At 39.2% G+C, this 12,742-nt stretch overlaps 2 protein-coding genes across 2 annotated transcripts in view; one reads left to right on the plus strand and one right to left on the minus strand.

The window, feature by feature from the left end:
- Positions 1–1,242: 1,242 nt before the first annotated feature.
- On the minus strand, positions 1,243–6,995 carry LOC102886017 (40S ribosomal protein S26-like). The gene is given in 2 exon segments (XM_025049856.1): positions 1,243–4,260; positions 6,882–6,995. Coding segments are annotated over 2 exon segments (495 nt in total). The 3' UTR covers positions 1,243–3,879.
- Positions 6,996–7,466: 471 nt separating this feature from the next.
- Positions 7,467–12,742, plus strand: part of ING2 (inhibitor of growth family member 2) — a 7,244-nt gene continuing 1,968 nt past the window's right edge. Inside the window, 2 exon segments of the mRNA XM_006916363.3 lie at positions 7,467–8,098; positions 12,536–12,742. The exon segment at positions 12,536–12,742 is cut by the window's right edge and continues 26 nt beyond it. Of these exon segments, the coding sequence (XP_006916425.1) occupies positions 7,930–8,098; positions 12,536–12,742 (376 nt within the window). The 5' untranslated portion in view covers positions 7,467–7,929.

Raw genomic sequence — 12,742 nt, forward strand, 5'->3', positions numbered from 1 at the left:
TCCCTTCTGAGGTCATAGGCAGAACTTATAGATGGCATTATCATGTAATATCAATCTTAATACGAATTTTCAAACGTCTGATTCATAAAAATGATAAAATTATTCCACTTTCACCTAAAGTACTCAAGTGAGAGTACACAAAAATTAAAAAGCTCTTTACACGTTTGAGGGCTATGCTGAATAAGAAAAAGGCTATTCCTATACTTCTCCTAAACTGCTAAAAAAAAACTTCACAAAAATGTGTTTCTGAGCCCAAACTGGCTAGATTAGTTCCTAAATTAGAAGTCTTCAAAAGCTTCACATTTATTAATTGTGGTATTTCTTGGTTTTAATTTTGTATAATAATATATGTGCAATTAGGATGCTGGTATGGAAAGTATAGATATTATTAACAGTAGTACTGGAACAATTCTCATAAAGATGAAAAAAATCTAAATATTTAGTGTATCTACTTATGTGTCCTTTTCCTAGTAGGTAATAAACACACATTTTGTTATTCCAGAATGTATGGCAAGGTTTTTTTTGCTCCTCTTATATTTAAAATAAACAACTTTGTTTTGTTAAGGTAACACTAATTTTAAAAAAATCAAATGTGCAAAATGATACTTGTGAAAACCAAGTCTCCCTCCCACTCCAGATTATCAGGCCCTAAATCAGAGCAAATACTATCAGTAGATATGGCTAAACTGTTCTTCCAGACTATAGAAAGTTAAGGATATTCTAAAGAAAACATGTAAGGAAGCCACTAGGCTATTTTGGAATTATTTTTGAATATATATGCAAATTTTCAAAGACTAGGTTAGATAGGCTCTTAGTCTAACCCTGTATTACAACTGTATTTTTTATTATAATAAAAGTAGCACAAGTAGTTTCCATATAATTTATATATTATGGTCCCTAAATTATGTTATGGTCCCATTAATGGCTCAATAATCACTTCATTCTCTGATTTTTTTCCCATAACAGAATGCTTTTTAGCCTTTAATACTTTCCATACATATTTTCCCCATATATTATACATACATACATACATGCATATATATACGTGTGTGTGTGTGTGTGTATATATGTATATGTATATGTGTATATATATATATATATATATATTTTTTTTTTTTTTAATGTCTCTAAAAAAGTGTTATGCTAAAGGATCTGGAATGTACAACACAGAACAAGCGAAAGCAACTAGACCTAAGCTGCAGTTAGATAATGAAGAACACAACTTACGTTTTCTCAAGCAGAACAAAACAATTGAGGGAAGTCTTGAAAATAAAAGAAAATCAGATAACTTATTTGTATTAAATAAGTATTTTTTATTTCAAAACTTGGGTCTCTTATTTTATAGAACCAGCACATTTAAAATTACTTATTATAGCAAAATAAGGTTTAAACACAATTTTCCAGAAAAATGTATATTGCATAAAGTGAGATTTACTTGTTTTCACACATAAAAAAGTCAGAGAGCCTCCATTTATGGAAATAAATTAAATGAGCAATTAAAAAAAATGTGTTACCCTCAGAAGATAAATCAATATTCACCAAAATGCTAGAATAAAGTAACCATGCCAAGAGCGATTACTTTAACAATAGCTCCAATAGGCATTATTAAATAATCAATTAGAATTATTTAAAAAGGAAAAAAGATTTAGCAAAAACTCCTGGCAAGTAGCATTAATTTATTTTTAAAAGACCATTCTCACTTCAGCTACAGCTGACTGATAAGACATTTGCTGTTCAAAATAAATAACAGTCCAAAGAATACATGATTTCTAGTCCTTTTAATTTTGTGTATTTTGAAAATAATTGTTCCAGATATCCTAATATTCCTTTAGAAGTAATTTTGTTAAATTTGCTATAAGACTTCTCCAAAAAAGTAATTTTATCATATCTGAACTTATTTTTAAAGGTACTTGTTTCCTTTCTAATGATTATCAGCTAGAAGATATGATTAATATTTGTTTTACTCTTAAATTTTTAGATGTACACTTATTTTATGAATTTCTGTGTTACCCTTGGCAAGTTAAATTCTCTGGGTCCCCATATCATCCCCTGTAAAAAAAAAGTTGGTCTACAGGTGATCTTTAATAGGGATCTTCAACCTTTTCTCTATCCCTAGAGACATGATGGTTATAACTACCATCAGCCGCAGTGGCTCACCCAACTTCTCAACGAGGCCACCTGTTGCCTGCTCTCTCTTCCATTGGGGAAATCATTGATCTAAGATTAATTTTAGCTATAAAATGTCTATGAGTCTATAGTGATCATGAGATGAAAAATAACCATGTGAAATTGTGCAAGCTTTAAATGCATTTTTTTCTCTTCTTTTCCCTCATCCAACCTCTATTTATCCAGCATTGTGCTGGGAGGGTTCTGATGCAACAGACGTGGTTCCTAAATAAAATCTTTGTGTGTGTGTGTGAGGTTACTAGTTTAAAAAAAACCATAATTTAAAGAAGGGGTGATGTCTATGCTACCATGGCTTTCAGTACATTCTCTCCCTATCATTCCCTGTCCATTTGATAAAATAGGAAAATCTCTACAACAAATTAAGAGCAGCATCTGATAGGCATTGTGCCTAACTTTAAGCTCAAGCTTTCAAAGGTAAGAAGGCAGAGCTTCAATTGACACATGGGTTGGCTACTGCAAGATTCTAGGCTACTGTTGGGTTTATTGATTACTTGTAAAAACATTTTAAGGTAAGGCAGCTCACTAAGATAAAGCAGTATCTACAAGGATTGAATGTTCTGGCATCTTTTATCACAGTTATGGATCTAGTTATTATGTTAGTTGTATAGGTTGAACAATTTATATCTACAATATCAACTATTTAATCTTGGACAAATTTTTTAAGTTTCACTAGCAAAATTAGATAAGAATTTCAATTTAGAACACAGAAATCTCTTAAATTTTAAACCTTTTCCCTTGTTTTTAGGAAACATAATTTCATAATTTAAACTCCTTCAATACCGTGACCTAGTTCCCCCACTTGATGTTATAAACAGCTCATGTAACTATGGTAACCATCCAGGGAAAAATGAATGTTTTTCTGGTCAGCAATATGCAAAGTATACCATATGGTTTTTTTTCTTTCTGGGATAACCAAAGTAGACATTATGTGTTTTTCTTCTTGGTTATGAGAATGATACTTTATTATACTGAATTTTATCTTGACTACGGTCCCAGTCATTCACAGCCCTTCATTAAAATGTTTTAGGATTATCTCTTGCTGTTAGTAGTCATTTAAATGCTGAATAGTACTATAAGCTGCAGAGTTGATTTTTACACATTTTTAAAACTGTGCTGTCTACCTCATAAACTAAATGTACAGGCTGACATTGTGCAGATTTCTAATATTTCTTAACTTTGTCCTTTAGTCGTAGCCAAAGTGTTTTCTTAAAGCAAAAAACTAAAATGGAATTACATCTTGGAGGTATAATTAGATACTGAGAAGAGTTATCTCCAGTTTGTAGTGATTTTTACATATCTTCATTTTAGCTGTTTTTTCTTTTACAATTAGTGTGTGCTATTTATGCAAGAATGCAATTAAACATGCTTTAAAACTGAGCTTAAGGGAAATGCAGGGTGTTAGTTTTTTGTTGTTGTACTAATGAATTGATTTAAAGCTTCAGGTATTTTTCAGCAAGAAATGCTTCACTGGACCTTCTACAACAAATTATTTTCTAAATTAATACAAACTCATAGATTTTTTAAAAGATTTTAGTTGCATTAGATACAATTCCATTTCTACAGTGGGCTATTAATCGGTGACCTTTTAATATTAAGTTTTTATTTAAAGTGGTAATCCTGAATTTTCCTACATTTTTAAAAATATAATTTTCATTTTATTTTTTTCCAGAGAATAGTTGTTCAGTTAGCTCCTTACATAGGCTTTGGTGGAGGTCGTGGGACAGCACCTGCAGGTCTAAATCAGGGTGGGGGTGTTCAGTCCTTCCGGGCCTCAGGAGAGCCATTCCTGACTATCTTGCTGTGAACAGCATAACTCACACAGAAATGTAGTTTCACATACAGCTTGGGAAGTACACAGGCGTTGAAGGCACTGGCTTCAGAAATGTCACTCAGGGCTCTGACCTGTACTATGCTTCGAATGACGAACTTCTTAATGGCCTCGTCCTTGGGCACGCATCGGGTGCAGTTGGTACAGCGAATAGACTGCAAATGGCCATGGCCCTTTTTGGCACGACCATTGTTCCTTTTTTTAATCTTGGATGCGAGGAGCCCAAAGAGGAGAATTTCCCTATATTTTTAACAGTGCTTTTAAACCATCCAAATATCTTCCTTAGAAAAACATTGCTACATGCTTCACTGAATTAAACAGAGAATTAATTGCCTCGTACTGGTTTAGAAAAGACCTCACTTTTGGTTAAAAGCAAAGACCAGTGTAAAAAGATATTAATGAGACAACAGGGAAATTTGAATTGTCTGGATATTAAATGATAGTAACATTTTTTGATAGGATAATGGTATTGTGAATATGTTTTTTAAAACTATCTCTTATCCTTTCATATTTAAAGTGTTTACAGAAAAATGATAGTAAAACAGCAAAGGCAAGGGGGTTATAGATGAACTAATATTTGCCATATGTTGATAAATGCTCGAGCTGAGTGAATAGTAGGATTTATTGTACCATTACCTCTACTTTAGTGTGTGTTTGAAGTTTTCCATAATTAAGTTTTTTAAAATATCAAAAAGTAGAAAAAAGTAAAGGATTTCAAATTTAATTGGCCTGACTCGCATAGTAGCTGAATTTTCTCAGGAAATATTTTTAGAAATCCTTCAGAACCTCTTGCTAATTTCTTTTCAGAGTTTGAAGCTGTTGCTTTACCCTCTCACAGTATAAATAAGGTCTACAGGACATAGACTTATAGGCATAAACATTTCCTAACAGGGACCTCTCAAAATAACTGATTTAGAAATTAAAGGTAATCCCAGACACTTGTACTAATTTGAGAATGTCTGTTACTCATCTTTTTTAAGGGTTATTTTATGGTAGAAAATATACTGAAGAACAAGTAAGATAGATGTCTTTTTTGCTTTATTCATAGGATTAAAAATGTCACCAATTAACTTTTTCATTGAAGAGAATTGGGGACTTTAAAATACTGATTTAACAGAGTAAGGCAACCCAATCTGAAAAGGCCCCAAATTTCCATTTGAGAAGAATAGGACATAGTAAATAATCAAGGTCAAGACTTGATAAGGACATGATAAAAGGACATGATAAATAATCAAGGTCAGAAGTTGAGTTTGAGGAGTATGGTGATTTTTTTTCCATGTAAGTACTCTCCTCACACAGTCTGCTTTCACAAGCATAGCAGAAAATAAGTCTTTGATTAACTTCTATAAATTAATATAGCAAGAAAAGCACATCTGAAATAATTCACATATACACACATATATTACCATCTTAGAGTTTCTTTATAGGCTTAGACCAACACAAGCTGAAAAATCATTATTTGTATTCTTTTTGCTTCCTTTCCTTCTGTTCAACAGAATTATGAATAATAAAAATGCAATAAAAGGTCTCCATTTCCACACTCATCCTTCCTTCCTCTCATCTTGCTCTAGATTCCTGGAGGGAGTATTCTAGGTATACTGCATCATTGCCTTTTCTGCTTGTATTTTCTAACCACGTGTCTTATCTGCCTCCAGATCACTTCTCCAGCTGAATAAAATCCATAGGTACAGTGTCTAACCTGAATCAATAAATAACGCATCTTGAATTATTTTGGCCCTTCAATAAAGACTCACTGATTCAAATCTGAGTAAACAGAAACAGAAAGTTCAGGTAGAAAGCAATAAAATTCAGTTCTTAACAGCAACTGTTATTTTTTTGTTTGTTTTTTTACAAGACCTGACTGCTTAATCTGAAAGATTTAAAGAATGACAATAAAATCCCTAGACGGTTCTCAGAAATACAATGCACTGTACTAACTGGGTTGACTTAATATTCAAGTGGTCAGAACCTCAAAGTGTCACAGGATAAGACAATCTGCATGAACTGAGCAACATATATATATATATATGTGTATATACACATATGTGTGTTCCCAAGACGCCGAATTTCCTGAAGTGCTTTATTTTGGGTTGAAATTTAAAATTTCCTCTAGATCAAGGTCTAGACTTCTCTCTGCATATCCAGTTACTATTAACAGCTGTTTCAAAAGTGCTCTAAGTAGTTCACCGTACAGGTAGGTGTACCAACCAATGCAAACAAACTCGATATAAGGAAATTCAAATTTATCACCCACTCACGTTTTCTTAACTCAAAGGCACGACTCACAATAGGGTTTGTTTACATAGGCATTCCATTAAAATTATCCGTGTACTCGTTCTATTTACAACCATTTCTTTCAAAAACACACGTTATTACATATACTGAGAGTACTTTGGATTTAAATTAGCTCCTTCGCTTGGCATGGAACACTATACAGAAATTAAACCCTGACAGTCGCTTACGTAGTTAATTAAGGACGTGGGCCTGATTCCGAATTTGGTTTTTACTCTCATCTACACAGCCCTTCTTCCCTTCGGCCCATTTTTTAGTCTTAGGGTAAAACGATACGAAAAGGCAGGTGGTGGTGTGCTCCTCATGCCGCTGGTTAACCTTTGCCGACGTTTAATGCTTAAACGTTCTGACCCACGGAAAAAAAGTTTTAACGGTTGTCTGTTCGGGCGGACACAGTCTGAACAGCGTATTATTGAACAACCGGAGAGTGGACGAAACCTGCACCACACCTCGGCGCGGGGAGACCTCCTACGTCTGAGGAAGGGCGGGAACACTCTGAAGCCAAGAGGGAGACTTAAAAGGTGAGCACATTAAAAGAGAAAGCAAATGCAGGGGCCGCAGGAGTACCGCCTACCTCCGCGATCAGCCCCCGAGTGCCCCGTGAGCCCGAGGGCTGCAGCCGGAGGCGGGAGGCAGCCCGAGGGCAGCGCACAGGCGGCGGCCCGGCGGGAACACCGCCGCCGCGCATGCCGGGAGCCGCGCCCGCTGCACGCTGGGTCGCGTAGTTCCCGCAGGCCTCACTCCAGGATGCGGAGAAAATCGGCCGCCTGCTGATCCTTTTAACGCTCGCGAGGGGCCGCGCTAGATCCACGGATGGGGAAAAAGTCGGTAACACGCAGCGGAGGGAGCCGGACCAACTTTCCCCAACCCTGTGGTAAGGGCGGAAGGAAGGAGTCAGCCACCTTCTCTCTCAAGTCCCATTCAGATACTGGGCAAAGAGGCGGACCTGACAGTGCTTCTCCTTTAAGAGGGGGCGGGGCGCAGCCTGCCGTTTGGCCGCCCTTCGCACCCTCCCCCCGGGCCAAGAGTTGACAGACCAATCGCCCGGGTGGCGGAGGGAAGGCGGGAGAATGCGAACCCTTCTGTAGGGCGGTAGGGGCGGGCCTCCGGCCTTATTAGGAGTGAGTGCTGCGCAGGCGCAGAGGCGCCTGCAGGAGGAGGGGCGGGGGCACTCCAGTGAGAGACTCTCCGACAGGCACGGAGGGTGATTGGGAGAGGAGGGGGCAGCAAGCGGCTTGTCATGGGGATCCGACCTACGACCAGACATTGGTAGCATCTGGAGACTCTGAGGGGGACAGAACGTGTCAACGTCCGGGACCCCGGTGCCAGCTTCGCTGCGGGGATCCCCGCTGCTCTAGTCCTGGGGAGGGAGGGCAAAAAGGAGGGAGCCCTGCTCTCGCTCCGCCCCTGGGCTTGTTACCGCGGGGGCGGGGAGTGAGGGCTTATTTTGGGGGGAGTGGAGATCGGGGGACTCGGCTGTGCCCTCTTGAGCGGCTGCCGGTGTCCCCGCGGCGCCCGGCTGCGGAGCAGAGGAGCCGCGGCGGCCGTGACTGTTGCATGTGTGGCTGCTGGATGCGGAGGCGGCGGCGGCGGCGGCGGCGAGGAGCAGCAGCGGTGGCAGGATGTTAGGGCAGCAGCAACAACTCTACTCGTCGGCCGCACTCTTGACCGGAGAGCGGAGCCGGCTCCTCACCTGCTATGTGCAGGACTACCTCGAGTGTGTGGAGTCGCTGCCCCACGACATGCAGAGGAACGTGTCTGTGCTGCGAGAGCTGGACAACAAATATCAAGGTAGGGGGCCGCAGGGCTGCCTGTGCGGGTCCTCCCCTCTCTCGGATTCTCTGGCCTCCGGGCACGGTCGCTCGGAGCCTGCCCGGAGAAGTGACACTTTCTATTTCTACTGTGACAGTCTCCCCGAGTGCACACAGGGGGGTTGCTGTGTGGGATGGGCAAGAGGGACGGGAGACCGGGTTCGCGGCCCTCTCTTCCCCTGGTGCGGTCCGCGAGGACTTCGGTGGGGTCTCAAGGGTGGGGGCGGGGGCCGCTCGTCAGCCCCCGCTGCAGACCCAGCGGCTGCAGCTGGCGTGGAGAGGAATCAGCCATTTTAAGCAGCAAGGATTTGTTTCGGCGCTGGCTTGCCCCGTGCCGCAGACCCTCCTGTCCTGGTGAGGGAGCGTGCAGCCGGGCGGGAAGCCATAGGGAGTGAGCGGGCGGGCTCCCGCTGGTCTCCCGGGCCTGGCTTCCCCCAGCCCCCTTTAGCCCCCACCCCGAGAGCAGATGCATTGGAACGTGCGGGGGGAGGGGGCGAGAGAGGGCCGTGAAGGCGGACTTCGGGGAGGTCCCTCCCTCCGCTCTCTGGCTCCAGGCTCGAGAATCGGGGAGTCAGTTTCCCTCTCCCGCCCCCGGGAAAGTTCCGGGCTGTAGCCTTTCCCCACCTCCTTCAGCCAAAGGGTTAAAAGGGGAGGGGTCCCTGCGGGTAAAGGAAGAGGGGTGTGCGTGTGTGAGTGTGTGTGTCGAGTGTGTGTGTCGGGGAGGGCCTCCCTGTTCCTGGGGGCGGGGCCCGAAGGCGTTACGTAGGACGTGGGAGGGGCGCGGGCGCTCTCTCCCGCCTCGAAAATGGCTGGTCGCTGGATGATTTGGGCGGAGCACGCTGGTTGGGAGGGCGTTGGAGTGGTGCAGGACATTAGTTCTTCCCTAGCAGAGTCAGTGTTGGGGTTTGGGCCGTGTTTGTTGTGGTTTTTCGATTCTTTCCCAACCACTCAGTCATGATGAGGACACAGCTACTGGGACCGCCACTGACCCTAGCACCGCGTAGGTTCCGGGCCTTGCGTCACCTCCGGGACCCAGAAGGAAGTGGGTGGTTGACTGGGCAACCGCCTGGCGTCCCTTAACCCCTGGGTCCCTCCTCTGCTAAGTTTAAGTGATGAGGCAAAAACAACCCAAGGAGCTAAAACAAGGAGTCAGCCTTTCTTACAGTATAATTTATCATCTACTTTTGCTAGACCTTTCGCATGCTACTAGAAAGGGAGAAGTTTAAACAGAAAGTCGTTGTGCTTTTAATAACGCTGAATCAAGGAACAGACCTTGGACATAATGTGGAAATAGCCATAAGGACTTTAAAAAGATGACTTCTTGGACCCGGTCTGTGTTTCTTAGACACGTCATTAATCTTATGATTTAGTCTCTAAGGAACTCGCTTCTGGAGTGATATTTTCTGGCCCGTAGCATGTTAGAATATATATGTGTCTTTGGGTTTTCGAATCTATAATTGTATTTCTGCCTTCTGAATCCATGATTGATAGAACTGGTCTCTGTTAGCGGAGAAGAAAATTGATACTGATTATTCACTGTGTCACTCGCTGTGCCAGATCTAGAAAATTATCATTTAATCTTCACAATAACCTTACGAAGTCAATTCGTTTTACGGACAAATTAAAATTTACAAGGAATTGAAGTAACTTGTCCAATTAGGTGAGAGAACATTTGGTGAACACCCTGGCTGCTTCAGGTGCACATCTTTGTTTTTACACTATTTCGACTTTTGATTTTTAAAAAAATAAAAGCTCTCCAAAGGTATTTCTACAGACGTGGAGCACATATAGTACATGAATTGAAACCTAAAAATGTGTTTAAGAATTGTATATTGAACATTTTTAGTTTTTCCAATAACTGAAGTTTGTAAAGCTTGCAGGCTTTTACATTTCTTTAAAGACATATACCTATATTTGCCTCCACAGAAGTTAAGCTATTTATTTTTATTTGAATTGGGGGAGAGACAATTTGTTAAAAAGAAATCTTCATCTTGACCATCTAGAATTGTCATAAGTAGCTCTGGTAACATGAGAAACAGTATTAGGCCATAAAAGATTGAGAGATAAAATATTTCAGCTCCATTAAGATTGTGGTTAGTTTCAAGATTAATATAAAACAACAGTCTTTTTCACATTGCACATACTTATTAAGTTCAGTTTTCACAGTTTTATGTTTATTAGCTTTATATGTTTGTGTAGTCTTGGTTCAGATTTTATATTTTTTATTTTTTTGCTAGTTCTTAAGTATTTTCTGTTTTTGGATCTTATACTGCGATATTTAGTGACATATGGGCAGTCAAAGAAATTTCTCCTACTTATTTGAGACACTTTCAGAAATTACTGAAGAACCTTAAAAGTAACCTTAACTTTAAAATAGAGAAATAAAGTTTTACAATTGAATGAAGCATTTATTATGGGATATGGTTATTACAGAACTTCAATGTTTGTTTTAATATTTTGTTCATAATTTTTTAGGTAAATAACTTTTGAACTGAAATTCAGTGCTTCATTTCAAGTACCTTCCATGCAGCTTAGTAGAAATTGCTTAAGTGGCAGAGCCAGACATACATATCTGGCAGCATTCAAAGTCTGGGGTTGTTACCTCTTGAGCTAAATTTTCTTCATATATAGAAGTGATGGCTTCCTCATGGGATTGCTGTAGGGATTAAATGAGATTGCCACATAGAAGGGGCTCAGTGTTAGTTTCCTTCTTTCACTTCTTAAGGTGTCTTTAAAATGTGAATTTTTATATCATGTATAGTGTGAGTGTGCTGGTATAATGTTTCTAACTCCAGATTATTAGATACAGAATATTTGAAATTAGTCTCACCTTTATTTTTTAATCCTCAAATTTTGTTTTTGGGGGAAAATACATAATTTCCTTATATTTTTTCCTGGAGGAAAATTAGGTTCTTAAGAAATCTCACGTACCTAGCTGGGCAAATGGGCTAGATATGAACTTTGTTTAAAAATATGCTATGCAGATATGAGTACCCTCAAATGTGTGGTGCCACTGTGGTGTCATGTATCCTAGGCTTAATGGTTGTCCATCAAGTGTGAGTATCTACAATTTCCAGGGAGGAGGTAATTTATAAGAGTTGCATTGAATACTTGCAGGCAGTTCCGATGTATATATTTTACATATCTAACATTTCTGTTCTTATTAGAGTAATAATATTAGAAAATAAAATAGTGGTGTGCCATGTGCTACTAATAATATTGGAATATAAAACAGTGGTATGCCAGGTGGTGTGATAAATTAGAGTTAATTTTTTGTTTCTCCACCTATAGTAAGATGGAACTCTCATATAGCACTATATCTCATAAAGATAAGAAATAGAACAGATTTGAGTAAAAATACTAACGTAAATTTTTGGTGACATCTGGAACTATATTTTCAGATTTTTGTATACCTTCTAGTGACTCAGCCTTTTTTGATTGATATAAATATGTTCTCCATGATATAGAATACCTAAATCAGCAGTTCAAAAAGCTTAGAACCAACTGCTGAGTTATCTACAGGATCCTAGTGATTCAATGCTGACTTTACTGTAATTTTGTTAGTAGCTTAGTCAGTTGATGCCAGAACACGAACCTAAACCTACTCTGGAAATAGTTTGGTTTTCATAATCTCTGTGTAACAAAATAAAAGAGCCATTAAAACATATATGATGGAAAGCTGAGTTATTTGTGTCTGCTTTGTTTAAGAATGTTCAGGGGTGTGGTATGAAAGTAAAGGTGTAATGTCTCTCTGGAGTCATGTAGCAAGTCACTGAACTTTAAATCCTGTTGGGCAGTAATCTGTACCCTGGTCCTGGAATCTCAAGATTTACAGCTGGAGTTCAGCGTGTAAATTTTATATACAGGGTTTGTTTGTTTTTTTTGTTTTTTTTTTAATTAAATTTACTGGGTGACATTAGTTAATAAAATTATATAGGTTTCAAGTATATAATTCTATAATACATCAGCTGTATATTGCAGTGTGTATTCAGATCTCCTTTTGTTACCATATATTTGATCCCCTTTAACCCTTTTCTACTTACCCCCTCCCCTGTACAGTGTTGTTTTGAGGTTCAAATGAAATATAGGCACTATAGCGTTAGGTAGACTCTAAAATGGCATACAATAAGCCTGCCTATATAAAATACCTTTGATTATTAATCAGCCTCATGTCTCTTATACTTTTTAATGAAGATTAATGAGTATTAGAGAATTTTATGTTCTTTTTTATTTGTTTATTTCTAAATATACTTTAATATTGGAAAACATCGTCTTTGTGAAATAATGTTTTTTAATGTTGCATACTATAGAATGTGGTTTTATGGTTTGAGGTCATTCTAACTTTACTAATTCTGTGAAAGATAACTTGAAAAATGCTATATGTGCTAACATTCTCATTTTTCTTTTCCTTTTTTAGAAACATTAAAGGAAATTGATGATGTTTATGAAAAATATAAGAAAGAAGATGATTCAAACCAGAAAAAACGCCTACAGCAGCATCTCCAGAGAGCATTAATCAATAGTCAAGAATTGGGAGATGAAAAAATTCAAATTGTCACACAAATGCTTGAATTGGTTGAAAATCGGGCAAGGCAAATGGAGCTACATTCACAGTGTTTTCAAG

This window comes from Pteropus alecto, unplaced genomic scaffold (assembly GCF_000325575.1).
Source record: "Pteropus alecto unplaced genomic scaffold, ASM32557v1 scaffold24, whole genome shotgun sequence".
Classification (NCBI taxonomy): Eukaryota; Metazoa; Chordata; class Mammalia; order Chiroptera; family Pteropodidae; genus Pteropus; species Pteropus alecto.